The sequence below is a fragment of the Cetorhinus maximus genome, chromosome 3, assembly GCF_964194155.1.
Source record: "Cetorhinus maximus chromosome 3, sCetMax3.hap1.1, whole genome shotgun sequence".
NCBI lineage: Eukaryota > Metazoa > Chordata > Chondrichthyes > Lamniformes > Cetorhinidae > Cetorhinus > Cetorhinus maximus.
This window is the reverse complement of record NC_135881.1, coordinates 47,040,957-47,066,420: the sequence shown is the minus strand read 5'-3', so window position 1 is coordinate 47,066,420 and position 25,464 is coordinate 47,040,957. Positions and strand designations below refer to the sequence as shown.

The 25,464-nt window shown below is 45.4% G+C and overlaps 1 protein-coding gene across 1 annotated transcript in view; it reads left to right on the top strand.

Moving 5' to 3' along the window:
• LOC144678194 (glutamate decarboxylase 2-like) overlaps positions 1 to 25,098 on the top strand; it is a 180,912-nt gene extending 155,814 nt beyond the window's left edge. The window contains exons 14-16 of the mRNA XM_078538068.1: positions 4,201 to 4,308; positions 5,678 to 5,767; positions 23,956 to 25,098. Coding sequence (XP_078394194.1) covers positions 4,201 to 4,308; positions 5,678 to 5,767; positions 23,956 to 24,129 — 372 coding nt within the window. The 3' untranslated portion in view covers positions 24,130 to 25,098. The remainder of the gene's footprint in view (positions 1 to 4,200; positions 4,309 to 5,677; positions 5,768 to 23,955) is intronic.
• The last annotated feature ends 366 nt before the right edge of the window (positions 25,099 to 25,464 follow it).

Here is a 25,464-nt window from a genome sequence, read left to right as displayed (position 1 = left end):
CAGGCCGGGAGCCCTGGCGGGCTTCAGAAAAAGCATGAAACCTCATCCACGGGTGGGATGAGGTATCATGAGAGTTTTTAAAAATTTAATAAATATTTGATTAAAAGTGATGGACATGTCCCAACTCATGTGACAGTGTCACATGAGGGGACATGTCAGGGAAATTTTGTCTGTGCACCTTGACCATTTTTAAATTTGACGCCAATTTCCTTGAGGCAGCACTTAGCCTCAGGGAGTTGAGTGCGCTCTTTCGTGTGCATGCGCAAAAGAGTGCATTCTTGGCTGAGGGAACTCCCCCCCCCACCCCCCCCCCCCACCCCCCCCCCACTGCAGAGGGAGCGCATTGTGCTTCCTGGCAGATGTCACACTGGGCGGGCCTTAATTGGCCCACCCATGTAAAATGGCGGCGCGCCCTCGATCGGGAGTGCCGATCAGAGGCGTGCCTGCCCATGCCCACTCCTGCACTTCCCCCCCCCCTGACTGGGGGAAAATTCTTCCCAGAGAGTCCAGATAAATGGTTCAATGAAGAGTGCTGGAAAAAATACCAGAAGAAACATCAGGCATAGCTAAAAATGAGGTGTCGACCTGGTGAAGCTGCAACACAGGACTGCTTGCATGCCAAACAGTGGGAACAGCAAGTGATAGACAGAGCTAAGCAGTTCACCAACCAAACGATCGGATCTAAGCTCTCCAGTCCTGCCACATCCAGTTATGAATGGTGGTGGACAATTAAACAATAAATCACAAGGGAAGCTTCACAAATATCCCCATCCACAATATTTGGGAGCCCAGCACATCAGCACAAAACACAAAGCTGAAGCATCCGCAATCATCCTCAGCCAGAAGTGCTGAGTGTATGATCCATCCCCGCTTCCTTCTGAGGCTCCCAGCATCACAGATGCCAGTCTTCAGCCAATTTGATTCACTCCATGTGATATCAAGAAATGACTTAAGGCAATGGATACTGCAAAGGCCCTGATGACATTCCGGCAGTAGTACTAAAGATTTGTGCTCCAGAACTAGGAATGCCCCTAGCCAAGCTGCTGCAGCACAGCTACAAAACTGGCAGCTACCCAACAATGCAGAAAATTGTGCAGATATGCCCTTTCCACAAAAAGCAGGACAAATCCAACTCAGCCAAATACCGCCCCATCAGTCTACTTTTGAACATCAGCAAAGTGATGGAAGGGGTCGTCAACAGTGCTATCAAGCAGCACTTAATCAGAAATAACCCCACTGACGCTAAGTTTGGGTTCTCATTACAGACTTGCTCCAAACATGGACAAAAGAGCTTGAATGCAAGAGGTCAGGTGAGCGTGACTGACCTTGATATGAAGGCAGTATTTGACTGAGTGTAGTAGCAAGGAGTCCTAGCAAAACTGAAGCCAGTGAGATAAAAGCAAAATACTGCGGATGCTGGAAATCTGAAATAAAAGCAGAAAATTCTGGAAAAACTAAACAGGTCTGGCATCATCTGTGGAGTTTTGAGTCTGTATGACCCTTAGATAAAAACAAAAAACTGCGGATGCTGGAAATCAAAAACAAAAACAAAAACACCAACAGAACTGTTGAAGAGTCATGCGGACTCGAAACATTGACTGTGCTCCCTTCCACAGATGCTGCCAGACCTGCTGAGACACCTTCCGTCCGTCATAAGGTCAAAAGTGGGGATGTTCACTGATGATTGCACAATGTTAGGTATCATTTACATCTCCTCAGATACTGAAGCGGTTCATATTCAAATGCAGCAAGACTTGGACGACATTCAGGCTTTAACTGATAAGTGGCAAGTAACATTCATGCCACACAAGTGCCAGGCAATGACCATCTCCAACGAGAGAGAATCGAACCATCTCCCCTTAATGTTCAATGCATTACCATCGTCAAATCCCCCAATAACCACATCCTGGGGGTTACCATTGACCAGAAACTGAAATAGACCAGCCATATAAATACTGTAGCTACAAGGGCAGGTCAGAGGCTGGGAATAACTCACCTCCTGACTTCCCAAAGCCTGTCCACCATCTTCAAGGCACAAGTCAGTAATGTGATGGAATATTCCACACTTGCCTGAATGAGTGTGGCTCCAACAACCCTCAAGAAACTCCCCACCATCCAGGACAAAGCAGCCCACTTGATTAGCACCCTATCCACCACCTTCAACATTCACTCCCTCCATCAATGACGCACAGTGGCAGCAGTGTATACCACATACAAGGTAAACTGCAGCGACTGGCCAAGACTCCTTCGACAGCACCTTGCAAACCAACGACCTCTATCACCTAGAAGTACAAGGGCAGATAGATGGGAAGACCACCACCTCCAAATTTCCCTCCAAGCTACTCACCATCCTGACTTGGAATTATATCACCATTCCTTCACTGTTGCTGGGTCAAAATCCTGGAGCCCCCTTCCTTACAGCATTGTGCATGTACCTACAACACATGGACTGCAGAGGTTCAAGAAGGCAGCTCACCACCACCTTCTTAAGGGCAAGCAGGGATGGATAACAAATGTTGGCCTATTCATTGTCACCCAAACCCCATGAAAGAAAAAATATAATTTTCAGGTTGGCGAACTGTAACGAGTGGAGTGCTACATCAATCACTACTGGGGCCTTAATTCTTTATGATGTCTATTAATGACTTGGATGTAGGGACTGACTATGTTGTAGCCAAATTTGCTGACAATACAAAAATAGGTAGGAAAGCAAGTGGGGGCATGGATACGAGACTGCAAAGGGATATAGATAGATTAACTGAATTGGCAGATGAAGTAATACGTGGGACATTGTGAGGTTGTCCACTTTGGCAGGAAGAATAGGAAAGGAGAATATTATTTAAATGAAGTGAGACTACAAAATGTTGCAGTATAGAGGAATCTGGGTGTCCTTGCATATGAATCACAAAATGTCAGCACGCAGTGACAGCAAGCAATTAAGAAGACAAATGGAACAAAAACAGAAAATGCTGGAAAAACCCAGCAGGTCTGGCAGCATCTGTGGAGAGAGAAACAGAGCTGACAGCATCTGTCAAGACAAATGGAATGTTGGCCTTTATTGCAAGGTGCATGGAGTATGAAAGTAGGGAAGTCTTGCTACAACTGTACAGGGCATTGGTGAGACCACACCTAGAGTATTATGTACAATTTTGGTGTCTCCATATTTAAGGGGGATATATTTGCATTGGAAACAGTTCAGAAACATGTTCATTAGACTAATTCCTGGAATGAGTGGTTTGTCTTATGAGGATAGGTTGGGCCTATACTCATTGGAGCTTAGAAGAATGAGAGGTGATCTAATTGAAACATGCAAGATTCTGAGGGTACTTGGCAGGGTAGATGCTCAGAGGATGTTTCACCCCATGTGGAATCTAGTATTGGAGGTATAGTTAAAAAATGAAGGGTCTTGCACTTAAGATGGAGATAAGGTGGATTCTTTTCTCTTAGAGGGTCAGAATTCATTTTCATGAGGTTATTTAATATATTCAAGGCTGAGCAGATTTTTGATCTAAAAGGGTGTTGAGGGTTGTGGACGGTGGGCAGGAGAGTGGAGTTAGGGCCACAATCTGATCAGCCATAATTTTATTGAATGGAGAGCACAGAGCAGTGGACAATGGGTGAGAACCTTAATTAAACAAACTTACCTTTAGTGTTTCCAAACCAGCCTCCAGCGGTTCTTTTAAGGTTTGATAATTGGGCTGTTACATGTAATTGGGCATGGCTTGAACAGTGTACACCACACCAGTTCGAAATCAACAATGGCATCATGTCATCTCAAATAGCAGATCCTTATGAGGTTACCACCAGTCCCTGGCCTGGACCAAAGTGGAAGTGGGAAAGAGGCTGGCAGTCACATGAATTTAAGACGCCACATCTGGTGAAATCTGGATGGTATTACCATGGGAAAGTGGTGAGCAAAGACCAGTCACTATCACACAGTAGCAGAGAGTTATCCTTAATCTCTGCCATTTGCCTTCTGTGTTCAGGTTTCAGAACGGGACTGGTCCAGTTCTGAGAACTGTTCATCCAGACTCTTCATCTGCCTCCCCAACCTTCACTTGGCTGTGGATTGTCACTGGTACAGAAAGAGCCATCAAGGAAAAGCAGGGGGTAGATATCTTCCAAAGGTGCTCAATGGTTTGTAACTGCGTTTGCATCATAACTGACTAAAGGAAAGTTATTTTTTTACCTTTTTTGTAGGGTACCATGGGATTTGAGGCACAGATTGACAAGTGTTTGGATCTTTCAGATTACCTATATAATAAAATAAGTAACAGAGAAGGATTCGAAATGGTGCTTGATGGGAAAGTATGTTTGAATTTGTTTCCAATTACTAAGATGGAAATGTTAACATCAAACTCCGTCAATGGAGAATATGCAAAACCTTAGTTGACACTAAATATAAATATGTAAATACAGTTAGCTCCAGTTCTGTTCAAATACAGGACCCATGCAATAGTGATGTTATACTTTGATTAAGCATTAAAGATTTTTTTCAAGTTGTGCCAAACAGTATTATTTCTGCAGCTGAGCCAGCTTTCAGTGTTCTGAGCTGCCCTTCACCACCCAAAGTGTATCTTATGCCTCCAGGCTACAGTCAACCTCACTGAGTTGCCCCTGAGCTAGACAATCTGTCTGTTTCCTCTGAACTACCACTGACTCCACAGAGCTGTTTCACTTTTGATCATGTTGGGCTGCCTCTGAGAAGTGGAAGGAGAGGGTTACTACATCACTAATTATTTTGGTATAAGACAAAGCCAAGTCATGCAACATCACTAGCATGGCAGTATTTATGAAAATAAGAACCACTTGCCGTTCATTGTTGGACTATACCTCAAACTTTACTGTCTGATCTGTAAGTAAAGAACAATTACAGCTCTGAGGTAAAAGAGAAAACAACTGTTTACACCTCAAACAATCAAGCTAAATGGAATACCGATTTAGAAAGACGGGAATTGTGAGCACACTAGATGGGAATACATGGTGCTGAATTTGAGGCTACACCTCTAGTGAGGCAACACACCAACAGTGCAGCCTCACAATTCCTGCTCCAAATATCAGGAAAAAATCACTGAGTCACAATTGCAAAGTTCAAAGAGTGACAGCCAAGCATAAGAAGCAGGGTAACGATGGGCTGCAGCAGTTCAAGAAGACAGCTCACCACCAACCTCTCAAGGGCAACTAGGGATGGGCAATAAATGCTGGCCCAGCCAGCGAAGCCCACATCCCATGAATGAATAAAAAAAATTCAGGCAGGAGTCAATGTAAAATTCAGTGTGAGATTCAGAGTAACAAAGGGCATGAATTAAGGCAAAAATCCAAGCAAGACAGATACAATCACAAGGATCAAAGTAACTATCAGAGCATGATTCAGAACTACAATCAAAGTAGAAATCAGAGTAAGAATCAGCGGGAACATTTCCTCCACCTCATTATTTTTAGTAGAATGGAATACGTTTTGTGCTTTTTCTGCAATAATGCACGGAGAGGAAGCTTCCTCTCAATGCAACCATATCTTTAGTACATAGGAAGCTGAGGAACATCATTCAAAAGCATCATCATTTAAATATAATTTAGTGAAGTGTTAGATGAAATGATATAAGTACTTGCTATTGACTTTACACAATTTAATAGTCAAATTCTTGAATGGTCATTTTTCCCTGTTTCTGTTGTTCAGCCACAGCACACCAATGTCTGCTTCTGGTATCTGCCTCACAGTATTCGGCACCTACCAGATAATGAAGAACGAAGGAGTTTGCTCATGAAGGTAAGTCAGTTTTCATTTATATTTTGTCAAGACAAATACAATTTACGATTTCCAATCAATAGAAGACTAAGAAGAGGCAACTCAGCTGGATTCCTGTTGTATAGAGGTGAGGGGAAGGGGTTGTCTCAGTGATCGGTAATTGTCTACTACAACATTGGTCATTCTAGCAAATTAAAACAACGAATAAGGTGGTAACAAAAGCAAAACACTGCAGATGCTATAAATCTGAAATAAAAACAGAAAATGCTGGAAATATTCAGCAAGTCAGACAGCATCTGTGGACAGAGAACAGAGTTAACTATTCAGGTGGATGACTTTTCATCAAAACAGATCAGTTCTGGTGAAAGGTCATCAACTTGAAACACTAGCCTGGATTTTCATTGAGTTAGGACGACTCCGGAACCCTTAAAAACAATGGGCAGGTCCCGATTCTGGGTAGCCCAATCCCATTCCCGGGTTGTCCGATTTTCAGAAGGGTCTTCTGTGGGCTGATTCAGGTCAAAGGTCCACACCTCACACTCTCAACCTGGCCGGCTCCATTGCAGGCATAGTCATGTCCACAATTTTCATGGAGTCAGGCCAGCTTTTAAAGGATTTGTGGCTCATGGCACCTCAGAGGAGTTGTAAACCATAGACTGCATGAGGGGACCTTTTAAAAGGTAAGTTCAAAGGGTACTCCTCATGCCCCCCCATGCCAAGGTATCCTCCCACCCACCCTCTATGGCCCTCATGCCTGCCATGCCAAGGCAAAGTCCCCAAACAGCCCCTGTGGCCCCTTATGACCCCCCATGCCAAGTTATGGCACTTACACATCCAGTCACCCACCGTACACAGTATAAAAGCAATGAACCCTATGGTGACAATAGAATGTGTAAATAAAGCTTAAAAGTACCTTGGCATGGTGGGCATGAGGGGCCCTAGGGCATGGGGGGTATTCCTTGGAATGAAGGCATGAGGGACCATAGTGGGTGGATGGGGGGCATGAGGTAGTATGGATGCGGCATGAGGACTGTGCAGAGGGTGAGGGGTTGTGAGGGATGAGAGCTAGAAGGCCTTTCTATTTTTATTTTAACTACGATGAAGACCCACAGCACCGAGGCGGTACCTTTAAACAGCCCGCCTCCACAGCCAATAGCCCGTGTGGCTGCCTCCAAACTCTTTCCCAGGTCAGCTGGTCGGCAATGAAGATCCAGCCTTTTGCAGTTACTTTCCCCTGAGGCAGAAGGGCCAAGCCAGAAATTTTCCCGACTCCTGCTACCCGCCTCGCTGATGAAAATCCAGGCCATTAACTGTAAAGTTGACTATTGCATCACACTCCTGGCTGGTCTTCCACGTTGTACCTTGTTAATCTATGTTGGCTCCCAGTTCAGGAACATCTTGATTTTAAAACTCTCATCCTTGTTTTCAAATCCCTCCATGGCTTTGCCCCTCCCTATCTCTTTAACCTCCTCCAGCCCCACAGCCGTCTGAGATATCTCTCTAATTCTGGCCACTTGTGCATCCCTGATTTTAATTACTCCACCATTGGTGGCCATGCCCTCAGTTGCCTTGGCCCCAAACTCTGGAATTCCCTCCCTACATTTCCTGTCTCGCTCTACCTCACTTTCCTCCTTTAAGACACTCCATTAAACCTACCACTTTCAATAGCTTTTGGTCATCTGACCAAATACCTCTTTACATGACCCGGTATCTTACTTTGCTTTATAACACTTCTGTGAAGTGCCTTGGGACATTTTATTACATTAAAGGCATTATATAAATATAGATTGTTGTTATAGAGGGAAACTATTTCTGCTAAATGGGGAGTCTAGGGCTATAGAACATAACCATGTTTACTTTCAACGAGTAATAGAAGTTTGGAACTCTCTTCTGCAAGTGTTAGTTGATGGTAAGTCAATTGTTAATTTTGAATCTGGGCTTGATAGATTTTTGTGAACAAAGCATCAAGGGGTATGGGGCAAAGATGGATGTATGAAGTTAGGTCACATGGTCTCATTGAATGGTGGAACATGCTCAAGGATCTAAATGACCCACTTCTGTTCCTATGCTGGGACCTTCTGCCCTCCTTGGTGGCAGAGGGGCATTTATTCAGGCAGGAGGTTGGCAGGTAGGGACCCCATCTCCTTATCTCCACCCCAATTAAGTCCATGGCAGGAAGGCCCATCGTCGTGGTCTTCCTGCTATGCCGCCAATTGAACCTCTTAAGGGCCTTAACCCGGCAGTAAGCGGGGGAGTCGGAGACTCACAATGCGTGGAGCACAACAAGCAAACCCTGTCAGGGTTGCTTGCAGGTTCCCGGGTGCAGATCCCTTGTTCAAAGGCACTCAGTGATCAAGGGACCCAGCATCGGGAAGTTGGGGTTGGGGGGGATGGTGTGTGTGGTGTGGAGGGACACTGAGAGCCACCCACCCTGTCCTTGCTGCTGACCCCTCTCCCTGCTTCCCTGTGACCCCCACACTATGAACCACTTCCCGCCATCACTCTCCTGTGGCCTGGGATCCAACAGTGATCCTAGGACTCAGGTGGGTGTGATACTAGCAGCAGCCATAACCTCCCCAGAGGCACTGCCATTCAGCAGAGCCCCTGATTGGCCAATGGCACTTGGCAGATGGAACTCAGAGTCCTCGATCCTGGGGGTAGGTGCACTGCTGGCCTGTCAAGTGCTGGGGTGGCACATGATGCGGCAGGCCTTCCCGGAAAGCTGAACGATGTGGGGCTCTAACCAGCCCTGCAGCCAACAGCAGAGACTCCCATCACCTCCATTAGATTCCGGCCTATGTTTCTATGACTGTGAAGTACAAACGTGGCACATTAATTCCTGTACATTTAATCCCTGTACATTACACAGGTCTCCCTTAGCTTAAGGCCTATGTGTTTCTTAAGTGAGATAATAACTGTATCCTATGTATCTACTGGTAGATCCAAGTAACAATGCAGTTCTTCTAGTATGATGGACTCAGCATTACCTCATATACCCACGTCCCCCCTGCCGCTGCCCCGCCCCACCCCATTTGACTTATATGACAACCTTACTTCATTCTATTCAGGATGGAAGAAATTGGTACAACCAGTGTGCTGTGATGAGTTTGGATATCACCAGTATTATGTGAAAGAGAGTTATGCTTTTGCATTATGGCATAAACATTTGCAAGATATATTTGATGCACTGTCTGATATTGGAATTGATACAGATTGGAAATTACAAGGCCATGAAAACCCTAGTTGATCATTTAATCCCAAGAGAAATACAATGCTTGAATTAATCATATTTGAACAGGCTGAAAGCTGCTGATTTTTAGACACACTTTAAGCATATGTTAAGCAGCAAAATCGAGTTTAATTGATGCCGGTCATGAAACCAAAACAAAAGTTACAGTATAATTGATCTTCATAAATGTTGTCCTTCAAATCCTGAGAGGGAGTGCATCTTGGATGAGCAGTTAGAACTGGCGAAAAAACACTTGAGCTCGATGGAAGATATGCACCGATATGGATTTGAAGCACCACATCACTATTCATTGGATAAACTGCATCATGCAAGGCAAAATCGTAATCAAATCAGACAACACTGATGACATGTTACGACTGCAGTGGAAAATTTATCCATAATGTTAATGGCCTGCTAATATCAAAAGTGTTGTTATTAGCACCAACAGTCAAGACTAGATGTTACAAAGATAACAAAAATGCAAAACTAAAGGCTCTGTATTGGAATGCGTTTAGCATTGATAACAAAGTAAATGTATTGATAGCACACATTGAAGTAAATAAATATGATCTGATAGCCAGTACGGTGACGTGGCTGCAGCATGACAAGGATTTGGTCCTGAATATTGAGGCGCATATGACTTCCAAGAAGAATAGGAAGCTAGGTAAAGGTGGAAGGATAGCACTGTTAATCAAAGGTGACATTGGTGCAATAGTTAGAGATTACCTTGGTTCAGGAGATCAGGATGTAGAATTGGTTTGGGTGGAGATGAGGAAAGGTGGGGGAAAGAAGTCACTAGCAGGAGTGGTCTACAGGCCCCCTAACAGTAACCACGAAGAAATCTTGGGCGCTTGTGATAAAGGGACAGCAATAATCATGGGTGATTGTAATCTACATATAAACTGGAAAAATCAGATTGGCAGTAATAGCCTGCATGAGGAGTTCATAGAATGTTTCCGAGATACTTTCTTAGAGCAGCACGTTCTGGAACCAGCCAGAGAATGGGTTATAGTAGACTTGGTATTGTGTAATGTGACAGGATTATTTATGACCTCAGAGTGAAGGCACCCCTAGGTAGCAACAATCACAATATGATTGAATTTTACATCCAACTTGAAAGAGAGAAGAATTGACCTAAGGTGAGTATTTTAAACTTAAATAAGGGCAATTATGTGGGCATAAAAGCTGAGCTAGCTGAAGTGGACTGGATACTAGGCTAGAGGATAGATCAATAGAGGAGCAGTGGCAGACATTTAATACATTCAGAATAAGTATATTCCTACTCTAAAGAAATATTCTAAGGGGAGGACCGTGATTAACTAAAGAAGTTAGGGAAAGCATCAAACTTGAGGAAAAATCATATAACTGTGCAAAGATGAGAGGCAGGTCAGATGACTGGTCAGAATAAAAGAACCGCAGAGAATGACTAAAAGGTTAGTCAGGAGAATGAAATTAGAGTATGATAGAAAGTGAGCTAGAGGATAGAGGATACAAAAAAAGCATTTCAGTAATAGCCATAAATCAAGAGGTGGAAGTGAGAGGGGAACTTGGTGAAATTACAATCACGAGGGAAGCCTTACTGAGCAAACTGTTGGAACAGCGGGCTGTTTGGTCTTCGGGTCCTGATGCACTTCATCCTAGGGTCTTAAAAGAGGTGGCTAATGAGATAATAGATGCATTGGTATTAATTTTCCAAAATTCACTAGATTCTGAGAAGGTCCCACCAGATTGGAATGTAGCAAATATAGCCCCTCTATTCAAGAAGGGAGGGAGGCAGAAAACAGGAAACTATAGGCCAGTTACATCTGTCATGGGGAATTGATCATTAAGGAGGTTATAGCTGGACACTTAGAAAAACTCAAAGTAATCGGGAAGAGTCAGCATCATTTTGTGAAAGGGAAATCAGGTTTAACCAATTTATTGGAGTTTGAAGGAATAACATGTGCAGTGGATAAAGGGGAGCCTATAGATGTACTGTACTTGGATTTACAGAAGGCATTTGATAAGGTGCCAGACCAAAGGTTATTGCGGAAAATAAAAGTTCATCGTGTAGAGGGTAACATATTAGCATGGATAGAAGATTGGTTGGTTGGCAGAAAGCAGAGAGTATGCATAAATGGGTCTTTTTTGGATTGGCAGGTTGTGACAAGTGGAGTCGCACAGGAGTCTGTGCTGGGGCCTCAGCTTTTTACAATTTATATTAATGATTTAGATGAGGGAAGTGAAGACATGGTAGCTAAATTTGCAGATGACACAAAGATTGGTAGGAAAATATGTTGTGAAGAGGAGAGATATAGATAGGTTGAGTGAGTGGGCAAAAATCTGGCAGATGGAGTATAATATGGGAAAATGTAAAGTTATTCACCTTGGCAGGAAGAATGAAAGGGTATTACTTAAATGGAGAAAGGCTGCAGAATTCTGAGGTGCTGAAGAATCCAGGGCCAGAACTTTATGTCTCGCGGGCGGGTGTGCACCCGACCCAAACGGACACAAAATAGCGCAAGATGACATCGTGTGAGCGTCCCAATGTCATCCCACACACGAGCAATCTTCAAGTCAGCGGGCGAGCATGGGTGTCAGACCCGCACCTGCCAACAATTAAAGGGCCGCTTAAGGCCATTAAAGAGGCAATTGATCCCAATTTTATGTTGCCCCTGCAATTTTGTGCCCATCACACGGGCAAAACGGACAGGCAGGCAGCCCATTTTTAACAAAACCTCATCCAAGGACGGGATAAAAAGGCTCTGCAGCATTGCCATTGTGAGTTGTTAGGAGTTTAGGAGATAGTTTGCTGCTGGTTGCTTATTTGAACTTGACAGCTTCATGTCTGTTCTGAGCTTCAGTCTCAGCATGTCGAGGCTTCATTTCAGGAATCATTGGTGTCTCCAAGGCCTCCAGAGGATTTTGACCATGTGGGCCCTTCCAGGTACCAGACAGCCTTCTGTTACGCTGGTAACGGGGATTGTGCTCTCCACTGGTGGCATCTCCTCTGAGGAGGAAGAGAGGGGCAGAAGGGAGAGGAGGCCAGCAGTCCCAATGCAGCTTCCAGGGGAACGACCTGTGGGAGGAGAGGCGCAGGCACAAGGGATGCAGGGCCAGCAGGTAGTCCAAGGCGGAAGGGGCCACAAAAGGGGCCACTATCCTGCTGCCAAGGTGTACAGGCAGTGATGCAGCTACCTCAACATGCCCGCGGTGCAATGCTGAACGAGGCTCCGCCTCTCCAAGGAGACTGTGACCTCCATTTGTCAGATGATTGGGCCTGAGATCAGCTCCAGCTGTGTGGGTGGACGCCCCATGCCAGTGGCTCTGAAGGTGACTGTTGCCCTCAACTTCTATGCCTCCGGCTCTTTCCATGGGTCAGTGGGGACCTTTTTGGAGCGACCCAACCAGCAGTCCACAGTTGCATCAAGCTGGTGACTGGTGCTCTGTTCAGGCGGGTAATGACATTTATTCATTTCCGGATGGACAAGGCCAGTCAGACTGAGTGAGCCAGAGGCTTTGCAGTGATTGCCGGGATCCCCCATGTCCAGGGTGCCACCAACTGCACATGTGGCCATCAAGGTACCAGCGGGTCAGCCGGGTGCCTTTGTCAACAGGAAGGGATTCCACTCGATGAACGTCCAGATAGTGTGTGACCACAAGATGCAGATTCTGCAAGTCTGTGCAAGGTACCCTGGAAGCTCCCATGACGCCTACATCCTCAGACACTCACAGGTGCCGAGGCTGTTCACTGTTCCAGCTCAACTGGATGGATGGCTGATGGGTGACAAGGGTTATCAGTTGAAAAGGTGGCTTATGACGCCTCTCCGCCACCCAAGAACAGAGGCAGAGCAGCGTTACAATAGGAATCATGCCTCTACAAGGGCAGTGATAGAGAGGACCATAGGTCTTCTGAAGATGCGCATCTGATGCCTGGACCGTTCAGGGGGAGCACTACAATACCCCCAGAGCGGGTGTCACTGATAGTGGTCGCATGCTGTGCTCTCCACAATCTGACACTGGCAAGGGGGACCACTGGAGGAAGAGGATCTTGATGCAGCTCCACAAGCCACAGAGGATGAATCCAGTGGTGAGTCAGAAGAGAAGCACGGTGAGGAGCATGGTGAGGACGTGGAGGCAGACCTCTGGATCCTTCAGGGAGGCAGGGACACCAGGGATGCCTTGATCCAATGCTCCTTCAGTTAGGCTGCCAAGGATCTGCTTTAACCTCATGCCAGGGGTGCTGCCTCCATCCATGTTTGAAATGACCCTTTCCTTTCAACCTAAAGTCCAAGTGAAGCATACTCAAGCCATCAAGACAAAAGCAAAATTTATATCATGTTGGTATTCACATCAAATGAACATAACAATATATGGTGCTAATGGTCACACCAGTAAACATATTAACAAAACATGGCAGAACAGAAAATCACCTGTGAACAGTCCCTCTTGTGCTCATGGTGCCTTAAACTTACGTTTGCAAGTGCTGCATCTCGTTGCCCCCCCCACCCCTTGCTGGCAGCGGCATGGGAGACACTGCTGACAGTGCTGCCCTATTGACCTTGATGACATTGGTGGCTATCCTCTGGCCAGTGGAGCCTGTGCTGGCCCCACCTGGGAGGAAGCGGCCAGTGTGAAGTGCCCTCTCCGCTATGCAACAATATTCTGGCCGATGATCTAATGCCCACCGAAGTGCTGTTATCTGCGCTGGTACTTGGTGAAGAGAGGGGGTGTGGCGCAGGTGCATCTAAAGTCCTGTGGTTCTCTGGCATCAAGAGTGGCTCTTGGGGGTCCTGCGTTTGTGGGCGAGCTGGCGATTCTAGGAGAGAATAACAACATGTCATCAGTTTAAATCATCACACTGTCACTGTGCATGCCAGGCGCCCTGGTGAGTCAATGGAGATCTGCATCTTGATGCCATCATCTTACAATGATCAATGGGGACTCCAAGTTTGAGGCTCTCACTAATTATGAGACTATACAAGAATGTTTGCACAACCCGACTATCTCACCTTTGTGCGCTGCACTCTTACCCTCGTCAGAGACCCTTACCTCTCCACAACTGGCTGACCAAGGTGAGCGGCAGCACTCCAGCTCCAAGGCATCCATCTCGTACCTCGTCAGAATGAGGAGATTTGTGGGGCCTCTGCCTGTCTTAGTTCTTTGATTGGTGTCATGGCTTCTCTTCTCCTGAAATGACAGGGGAGCATTGATTTGTCCACTCTCTACCTGCAGCGCCATTTCAGCCTGGCAACCACCCCCCTCCCCGCCCAGGGACACCTTGCAGGCCACATCCGAGTCGTGGCCCTCAACCCACAAGGCAATCAGGCCAAGCAGCCAGGGCTCACCTGGCTGGCGCCAGTGTCTGTGACAGTTGGCACTCAGACTCTAACACCCCTGAGGTCCACGGGGGGATGGCCAGCCCTTAACACTTCTCCACACTGATCCAGTGATGCCAACTCCGTACTCACCCTTGCTGAGTGCAGCAGATCATCGAACCTTTTGCGGCACTGCACCCATGTGCGCCACACAACATCGTGGCCACTGACCTCACCTGCCACCTGCACCTAGGCATTTTTGGTCAGGTGCGGTGGGTTTCTCCTACCAGCCCTGGGTACTAGAGTGTCCCACCTGACACTGACCTGCTCCATAAGGACCATGAGGATTTCGTCCAAGAAACGGTGGGGCTGAGTGCCCACCGACTTGCCCTCCCATCTGACGTCTCCGGCCACTGATAAGGCCATTGTTTGAATGAAATAGTTTCCTGGACAGATGCCAAAGATTCTCCCCTGGCAGCCTTCAGGGAGCTGCCTGTGCCAGTTTTAAAACGCCACCAGGTTGCCATTGGACCTGGCGCACGACAGGCTTCCGCCCCTGCTCGGCCCTTCCCGACCATTGAGAAGGCGCGTTTCACATTGGGAGGACCTTAACTGGCCATCCAGCATGAAATCACATTTGCAACGTGACCGCGGCCGGGAGCGGATTCCACACCTGCTCCTGTTCCCTTCAACTTGGCGCGCACGCCAAGTGTGAAACTCAGGCGTAGGTGTTCTAGTGCATGAGTCACAAAAAGTTAGTATGCAGGTACAACAAGTAATTAAGTAAGCTAATGGAATGTGATCCTTTATCCCTTTCTTACATAAAAGTAAGGATATTATGCTTCAGTTACACAGGCATTGGTGAGACCTCATCTTGAATACTATGTGCAGTTTTGGTCTCCTTATTTAACGAAGGATGTAAATGCGTTATATGTGGTTCAGAGGACGTTTACGAGACTGATGCCTGGAACGTGTGGGTTGTCTTATGAGGATGGGCTGGATGGGCTGGGTTGTTTCCACTGGAGTTTAGAAGGGTGAGGGGTTACTTGACTGAAATATATAAGATCCTGAATGGTCTTGACAAGGTGGACAAGAAGTAATATTTCCCCTTGTGGGTGAGTCCAGGACTGGGGGGGGCACTGTTTTAAAATTAGAGGTCACCCTTTTAGGACAGAGATGAGGAGAAATGTTTTCTCTCAGAGGGTTGTGCAACTTTGGAACTCTCTGCCTCAGATTGGGGTGGAGGCGGGGTTATTGAGGCAAAGGTAGATAGATCCTTGTTAGGCAAGGGAATCAAATGTTATCGGGGTAGATGGGAATGTGGAATTAGAAATAAAAACATATCAGTATTTGCATTTCATTGCACTTATGGTGACATAACCATGATCTTATTGAATGACAGAGCTGGCTCAAGAAGCTGAATGGCCTATCTCTGCTCCCATTTCGTATGTTCATATGTTCGTTTGTTTCGATTATGATAAACAAAATCACGTCTTCTGGTACAGCTACTTATTGGGCCCATTTCATTTCTAATTTGGCTAAGAATAATAGAACCCTTGCAAGGAATATCAATTAAAAGAAGCATCATAAAGTAGAAAGACAAGTGTGATCACGTTCGTCTTCCGATCAAGTCAACAATGATGGTTTATCGAATGTCCTTTAGGGAAGGAAATCCTTCCCTGGTGTTGTCTATAAGTGAGTATAGACCCACGCCAGCATGGTTGACTTTTAATTGCCCAGCTCAGAAGTGGCCTAACAAACATTCAGTTGTGTCAAATCACCGCGGTTCAAGAACAAAGCCCACTACATGTGGGGCGCCGGATTCCTCGTCCCCTTCGAGCAAAAAGTCAGTCGACAGCCCACCCACCCAAAAGCTGGCTGCCAATTTTTATGCTGGGAGCAGCCTTACTTGTTTAAGGGTGAGACTCCTGCCCCAGCCGGGAGGAAGTCCCACCTTAGAAAGCTGCCGGCCAATTTGATTGGCTGGCAGCCCTGTAGTCCCAGCAGTGCCAGGATTGAGTGGTGGCCAATGCTGGGAACACAGGCAGTCCCCGAGGAGAAGAAGTGATAGACTGAGGACTTCAAGGTAGACCTAGGGTTTTGGATGAGCCTGGCTGGCAGACCCCAGTGAGGGGTGTGGTGGACCAAGCTAGAGAGCCTAAGGGATGTGGGTTAAAGGGGGTGTATAATCTTGGAGGGGTGCCTCTGATAAGCACAGGGGCCCCTCTCCAAAGGGCGTGCCCATGCTCCTTGCCCGACAGCACAGGGAAAGCTACCAGGCTACCCACCTGACCCCAGTCTTTCCCTGCAGTGAGTAAAATAGTGGTGGAGATGGCCACTTTAGGGCCTCAAGTGGCCCACAGATGGATTGGCTGCCTGACATCTCCCATGCTCACCATAATATGGGAGATAGTGGGTGAGCGGGAAGGCAGTGGGAAGGCCACCCTCTATTTTAAGAGTGGCCTCCACCGCCTTCAAATATGCCGCAGGGGACCGTAAAATACTGTTGCTCTAAAAAAGATGATCAGTTCATTAATTTGGCAACTCAACACTTTACACCTAAGGAACTCAATTTAGCTTATGTTAAGCAAACATTCAAGTGCTATTTTATTTCAAAGTTTGCATGTTAAATATTCAAAAGTGTACTTATTTGAATTAAGAAAAAGGATATGGATCAAAAGTTTCTTTTTTGATGGCTATGCCACCATAGGGGCAATGAGATGCAAATACTGTCACCCACCACCACTACCTTCCCAACCAACCTGACTGTCACCCCTCTGACACTGCTCTGTTTCCAGGGTCAGCCAGTTTAAAGACTGTTGGCTGACTTGCTCCAGGGCTTGTTTGTAGGGTAAACAGAAAGTCTTGGCTTCAGCAAGATTCTGACACCTGCAGCAGCTTAAAGGAACTGGCCATGTTCCTTCAGGCCATCTGGACTCTGCTAGATCCAGCATGAAATGCCAATGAAGGAGTGTGAATCAATCTCCAGGCAATCAATTTTATTCCCTGGAGGAGGCCTCTTCGTTTATAAAAGGCCTCCATTGGCTCTAGCCACAGGTGTTCATTATGTCAAGTGTTGCTAATGTAACAATAATGTAAAATACATGCCTTCCCAAAATACATTTAGTTCAGCCTTCCCCAGCGAATGAATGCATGGGAAACTGACGTAACTGGAGATGAATATCCCTGATTTTGTCTGCCTACCTTAAAAGGAAGGGAGAGATGTAAAACATTTATTGAGGCACTAGAGGGGGAACAAAGACTAAACAGCGATTATATCATCTGTAATAATCGAGAACTTCTTCCTGCAAATAAAAATATACAAACATGACATCAACGGCAGTTAAGCTGTAGAACAGGGTCCAAACACCACCCTCTATGGAACAAGCACCCCCACACCATTTTACACATTGGTCAGTGTTTGGTTCAAGGCAGCATAAGCAAAAGCCTGGGGATGTGTTAGCTGTAGCCTCTCGCTCACCAGCATCAGTACACAGGTTTATTCCACCTGAATTAATTTCATGTAGAACCCTCACAGCCAAAGGGGTGTGGGGATTCCCCCTTAATTTGGATTTGATTCAAATCCAAGTTCCAGAGATGAAAAGATAGGGCAGAATTTTAACTGCCAAAGGCTGCAGGAGGGAGGGGAAATACAGTTTGGGTGAAGGTGGGGCTGTTATAGCCATGAAAACCCTCGCCGGGTCAGGAGCCTGACATGTTCTTGCCCACTTCTGGGTTTAACTCAAGCAGGTTTGCAGGTGAGCAGGAAAGCTCCCAGGGTGCTGATGGGTAAGTAATTTAAATATTTAAATCTCCAATTAACTCGCCCAAAAGGAAAAAACAGTTCGGACCAGTACTCTTATCTCCTGGTTTTTACTGGTGTTCCATTTTAAGGTATACAAGACCTGTTTGGACCAGTATTCTTATTTCCCAATGTTTACTGTGTCTTTTTTTTCATTTTGGGAGGAATTAACACATAATTCTGGCTTCAACAGCCAGCAAACAGGTTTCCCAAGCTATGTGGAACTCACCAGTGTCAACCACATGAGAGCACATTGGGGAGTGCTTATTTAGTGAATCTGATAGGCTGGGAAGCCTTCAAACAGTGAAGCTGAATAGCTGCAGCCCTGCCTAGGTGAGAGGCAACTGCACACAGCACTCCTTAGTGTGTGATTTCATTGCTTGACAGGTGATTTCCAACTTCTTGGAAGTCAGTTCACTTGTCTTGAACTTCCCTTCTGCCAACCTTCACCACAACATGGAAACAGCTTATGCAGCTATACAATGCACCTCTGAAGAGGAACAAGAGAAGCAGCAACATCAAAACTTTCAGCAGCAGAAGTTGCAGGAGCAACACGAGCAGTAGCGCCAGCTAGCTTCTGCTCAGCCTCATGCTGCTGCACAGGACAAACAGGATGGACACAGAGATCCAGTTTGAAGGAAGTGAGATCCCCAACACAGGGTCCAAAGGCAGGATCAGCTCTCTTAACATGTGTGAGCACTAGTGCCTCAGGAGGTTCAGGCTTTCATGGTGAGTCATTGTTGACATCTGCAGCCTTCTGAAATAAGACCTCCTTCCAAGTGGACCAGATGGGCATGCATTGCCAGTGACTGACAAGATGGCAATCATTGGAGTAGCACGACCCCCGTTACCCCAACCTCCCCTAGGTCTCTGCCTCACCCTGAAGCTCTGTGCTGTGTTCTTCTGCAAGGAGAGAAAAGAGAGTTATCGCTGTAAGAAATGGATTGTGTGGAGAGGAGGGAAGGACGACAGTTATGGAAGGTGACTGTTAGGCATATGCGTGTGAGCAGGCACAATGATGAGGGTGAATGTCAGTGTTGGCTATTCAGTTGGGGATGTGAGAAAGTGCCTGGAGAGAGAGGAATGAATAGGGCTGTAAGGTGTTTTGGACTGAGGAGTGTCATGTGGTAGAATGCTGGGAAAGTCAGGATGTGTGTCCTGGCACCTGAAAGTGTTAAGGTATTTACCTTTCCTGCCATCCTAAGGTCCTTGAGCCTCTTACAACACTGTCTCTAGGTTTGAGGGACCACACTCCCACTGTTCACTTCCTCGGCCATTTCCATCCACGCCTACTTGGTTTGAGAGGATCGCTGCTTTCTCCTGACCTTGAGAAATATCACTTCATTTCACTTCTCTCAGATCCCACGGAGGGGGGCAGCATTCACTTGTTACCTTTCCATTCCTGCTGTTGCTTCAGCCTCAGGAGTCAATGTACAGTTCAACCGTTCTAGCCCAAGCTGAGTTTGTTTTAATTAGAAATCCTTCCTTTGACAGATTCAATGCCGCATCCCACCCGCATCTCTGATTGGGAAACCAAGAAATGGGATGCTAATGCCATGGTTGAGTTAAACAACCATAGCAAATCCCACTTCAACTGCAAGCGGATTCCCAACCTACTAATGGCCTCCTTGCTGCATGCAGGTCTGTTTGGATAAAATTTGTTTTATGCTCATGGTTTTCAAAATCTGCAAGCCTGACATTGGTTTCTCCACCATTTCATTTTTTGGTGCAACTGAGGCAGTAATGAAACCAAAATTGCAAGGGAAATGTTGTCACTATCTTCCCATCCACATCCGCTTTGGTCTATGTCTTGAAATAGGCACCCCAGGATCACGTCAGAAGTGGGTGGCAGCTTCATGATGTACATAGAACCCCAAAGCAATGTTGATGGATAAGCGCACAACACCCATACTGCATGTGCCCTGCCCACTAAAACATAGCAGAATACGAGCATACTAGAATCCCTTAAAGGCTGGAGACTGCTGAAGAACAGGTTGCTGCAAGGCATATGGAATGTTTTTACAAGGTTAAGATGAGCATAATAGCTCTTCCTCTTAGGCCACAAAAGTGCCGCACCTGTTCACTCATCTTCCGCAGTGCCCCCCACCCCTCCCCCACTGCCCTCTTTAGGTTGGGCCTGCCAGCTTGAGTTCATGGATGACCCCCAAACTTTCCATCCCTTCCTCTCAATTATCGAGTTGCCTGTCTGTGCTGGAACATGTGAACAGCCTGGCTGTTTCCAACCTTGGCACCTTATTCAAATCCAAACCCAATTCCTCTCCATCATGAAGACCATCTTCTTCTGACTTTGCAATATCCCCCATCTCTCTCTGCCCCTATTGCTGAAACCCTCATCCATGCTTTTGTTACCTCCACATTATTCCAAAGCTCTCCTGACTGGCCTCCCATCTTCCACCTTTCATTAACTTGAGCACAACCAAAATCATATAATTGTATTCTAACTGGCATCAAGTCCCATTCACCTATTATTGCTGTGTTTGCTGACCTACGTTGATTCCCAGTCGATCCCATTTAAAATCCCTCCGCCGCCTCACCCCTCCCTTTCTCTCTCTCACCTTCTACAGTTTTACAACAGTCCAGGAACTCCACCTTCCTGCAGCTTCCTCTTGTGCATCCCCACTTCCTTCATCCCACCATTGACATCTGTGCCTTCAGCTGTCTAGGCCCTAGGATCTGGAGTTCCCACCTTACACCTTTCCACATCTATACTCCTTAAGGATGATCTTTAGAACCTACTTTTTTTGACCAAGGCTTTAGTCATCTGTCCTCATGTCTCCTTCTTTGGCTTGGTGCCAATTTTTGTCCGATTATGCTCCTCTGAAGTGCCTTGGGACATTTTACTATGTTAAGTGGTGTATAAATTCAAGTTGTTGTTGATGACTTGCCTGAGAAAATGCATGTGCAAAAGCCCTACCCTTCCATTTCCTGACACAGTGCTTTGATACAGGAATAATTTTAGGAGTTACCTAAGGAAATGCAGCTAATTAATAAGATTTCTAAAGGAAGCTAAATAAGCTGCAAAAACACAGAACATTCTCAGTTTGTAACTTGGTTGCAGTAACAGATTTGCTACTTTTGCAGCTGGTCTTCCTGCTCTGTTGTTGAAATAGTGATTTTATTGGAAGAGCTGGCAGAAGGGCGTTTGCTGGTGCTGTTGGTTAATTCCTGTGTTTAGCAGATACTGCTTTCACAAGGGGAAAGGTCGAAAAGTCTGGTTCAACCCGAGACAGTGGTCATGGGGAGGGGTGGAATAATGGCAAAGATATGGAGATTGTGGTGAGGGCCTTGCAAATAATTCAGCGATTCAATCTTCTGCTGCTGTATTTGTTATGTGGTTTCTCTCAACTCAAACCAACATGTGCCAGCCACGGCTCAGTTTGTATCATTCCTGCCTCTGAATTAGGAGGTTGTGAGTTCTAGTCACACGCGTGATTTGAGCATCTAGGTTGACGTTTAAATGCAGTACTGAAGGAGTGCTGCATTGTCAGAAAATTCAATCATTATCAGAAGAGTAAAGATTTACAGGGCGACAGGAAAATGGCAAGGGAAGTGGCATTAGGTGAATTGCTCTAGCAGAGATCCAGCACAGACACAATGGGCCGAATGGCCTTCTTCTGTGCTGTAACCATTCTATGAGATGCTAAGCTGCATTTTCTCACAAGTTGAGAAGTCTTGCTGCCAGGACTGACCGCCCCCTTCCCCCCCACCCCCCCCCCGCCTCCTCCACCCCCCTGAGCCTGCAATGGGACCCTGGATGGCATTATAGTGGCAGCAGCCAGTTAAGAGGTCGTTGCTGGGACCACCATCCATTTGAGGACTGCAGCGTGCCTACCAGAGCTGCTGGTCCAACCAGAGGGCCAAGGGCTCGGCCACCTCGGCTGCATTACCATTACAGGCAGCCACTGCTGAGGATGTAAGATGAAGGAGAGGGTGCCTCCATGGCAGGGTGCCCTCGAGGACAACATAAGATCATTTTAAAGAACTTGGGCCAGGTAAGCAGGCCCCAGCAAGCGAGGTGGGGTGGGGGGGAATCACCTCTGTGTGGCAGTGCCTTAGGCACAGGAGCAGCCATTGCCACCAGGGGTCCCCTCCATGGGCCATGGAGCCCATAAAGGAGATCCCCTCTGGGAGGCCATCAGGGTTTACCCGGCAGTTGGCCTCTGTTGTGGGTAAATTGTGGAGGAGGGAAGTGACCCTTAATTGGCACTTAATTGGCTCAAGTGGCCACCCAGTGGCCAGTCACGTCACTGAGGCTCCCACTGTTGTTAATGTGCCATTGTGGTGGAAAGATGTCAGGTTTCCCTCCTGATGCCTTCCCCCACCATATTGCCAGCCCTCCTGCCTACTGGCCCGCTGTCTTACAGATGAGACATTTAACCAAGGTCTTGTCTTTCCCTCCCTGATAGACATAAAAGGTTCCATGGCTGTATTCAAAGAAAGCAGTGGAGTTGTTCCAGTGACCTGACCTAAAATTTATCCCTTAACCAATATCACCAAAAATTGGAATACCTGGTCATTTATCTCATTGCTGTTTGTGGGACCTTGCCATATACAAATTGACTTCTGCAGTTCCCTACATTAGACTTCAATAGTATTTAATTGGCGTAAAACACTTTGGTACATCCTGAAAGGTGCTATATAGATGCAAATCTTTATTTTCTTTCTTTATCATCTCAACCTGATTCTGTCTCACAAGACCATAAATTCAACAGAGCTAAGTATATAGATAAATTTAGTGTTGTGTTAAGTTTTGGAATATGATAAAGAAAATGAGGGGGACTATTCAGTAAATGGAGATACATCTCAGTCTGGATTGGTTTTAAATAGACCAAGTTTTTATTTTAGGATAAATTTGAACCCCTTTCTGAATGGCACTCCTTTCTACAATTATATCATTACTCGCATGTTACAATTCAAGGTGTACTTTGCTTGTGAATTTACACACAAAGTTAGGTCCATAAATGGTATTTCCATTTATCATCTTCCTGGAGCTCACTTTATCTTTGACCTTGTGTTTCACTTTTGAGCTTTGCTTCCCACTTTGTAATGTTAACTTCATGACAGAAAGGATTTACGATAACCCAGTAAGTGCTGTTTGTCTGTACTCTGTCATTTCAGTTTTCTCTGCCAGTATAACATGCCCTAAAGTTTTCATGATCCTATTGCTATACATCTCTCACTCTTATTCATGCACTTGCAGCATTGCAGTTTGTGCATGCTACAACATACACTTGGGTTTTCTTCTCTCCTACAACACACGTCATACTTTGCTGTGGTGATTTTCAAACATTTGTGCTGGGGATCACCTGCAAATATTAACATGCTCCCAGGGCCCTCATTGTTGAACTTCTGGGCGACCAGGGCCAATTTGTACTCCCGGGATACTGAATTGTGATAAACCTACAGATAGAGTCCCAATTTCTACTGTTTTGATGGTAACGGATGAATAGTAGCCAATAAGTGAGCAGCTGAGAAATTCAGATTTGTCCCATATTAGTTAGTATTCCATTCCCAACCAAGAGTTGAAATGGCAAAACAAAACAAAAACAGAATTACCTGGAAAAACTCAGCAAGTCTGGCAGCATCGGCGGAGAAGAAATCAGTTAACGTTTCGAGCCTTCATGGCCCTTCGGCAGAACTGCAGCCAAGTTCTGCCGAAGGGCCATGAAGGCTCGAAACGTTAACTGATTTCTTCTCCGCCGATGCTGCCAGACTTGCTGAGTTTTTCCAGGTAATTCTGTTTTTGTTTTGTTTTGGATTTCCAGCATCCGCAGTAGCTTTTAGCTTTTTGTTGAAATGGCAAATTGTGTTAAAATTCCTAATGAAGAGACAGATCCTAACTTGTTGTTTGCTGTTTTAGGTGGCTCCACAGATCAAAACTAGGATGATGTCATTTGGGACCACAATGGTAAGTTATCAGCCACAAGGTGACAAAGTTAATTTCTTCCGTATGGTCATCTCAAACCCAGCAGCTACACAAGAAGACATTGATTTCCTCATTGAGGAAATAGAGCGACTTGGACAGGACCTGTGACTGCAAGGTTCAAGACATCTGCCCTAATACAATGGGGATGTTGCTATTGTGTGAATGTATTTCATTGTTTACCTTTAAACTAGTCTTGTGTGATCTTAGCTCTGACTACAGGGATTGGAGCTTAAGACTCCCAATGTGGAATTATGGATATTAGAAGTTTATTTAATGCAATTACACATTTTCTGAAGTTAAAAAAAGGTATGAGTCATCAACCATCTGTCACATTTCAGACAAATTGTCCTAAGGCATTAAGTGCTGAAATGATGTAAAACAGAGCACTTTAGAACCCATTTAGATATTTTGTTATGATCATTTAGCAGCCCTACTCCAGGTGGATGTTACACACCAATAATTCATATAATTTCTGTTGTTACTTATGAAGGCCTCTATTAATGAAATCTTTAGGATCCTAAAAGTGCAGGTTTCTGCACTTTTTCATGGCTGTACAAAAAATTTGATAATAGAGACTTAGTCTTTATTTTGCTCTCTTCAACTAGCTGTGATAAAAATCATTTAGAAAATCTATGCTTCAGCTCTGTGAAATCTTTATTATTTAAGCTCAGCGTTAAAGTGTCAAATTCAGATATTCTATTTCTTTTGATAAGGAAGGAAATGCTTTAATACTTTTAGTTGCCGTACTTGAATTTGAGAGTTCAATGTTTGAAATCTTCAGACCAGGAGTTTACACATGCAATGTATACCTGTAGTGTTCTCTTCATACTATAAAGAAATAACAAATGACAGCTCTGTTGACAACTGGATAGTGTTCAGTGTCTGTGAAAGTGTTTCCTTTGTAGAACTTTGAGTAATGTCTAGTTCACCTCAGATTGAGGCTGTGCACTTTAGATTCAAACTGTACTGTGTTGAATGATAATGTTTTAATGTACTAGTTTATTCTTACCACACTTGGTATACTTAGATTTGGAAATGGGAAGCTTTGAATTAAAACTCTAACTTGGTCTTCCACAACCAGCATGTCAAATTTGCATTAAATCTTATAAGCTAGTTATACCATATAGTTTGTGTTAATCAAGAGGTCTTGGCTAAGCACTAACACAAAATGTGCCATGTAACTAGTCCATCAAAGCATGCTGATCAAGAGATGTGAGAACACTGACAAAGGCATTCTCATGTCATTTGGGCTTGACTCGTGCAACTGGTGTGAATGCACATTTAAAAATTTAACAGACAGGTCCATCTGGAAACTTAGCAACTTACTTAAAAATAGTTTTAATATGAGTTCAAAATCGACTGTCTGGTCAGCTCTCTCCTGACAATATAATCGAACTGTCCTTCAGAGGTTGGTAGGCAGAGCCCTTTTACAATACCATGGGT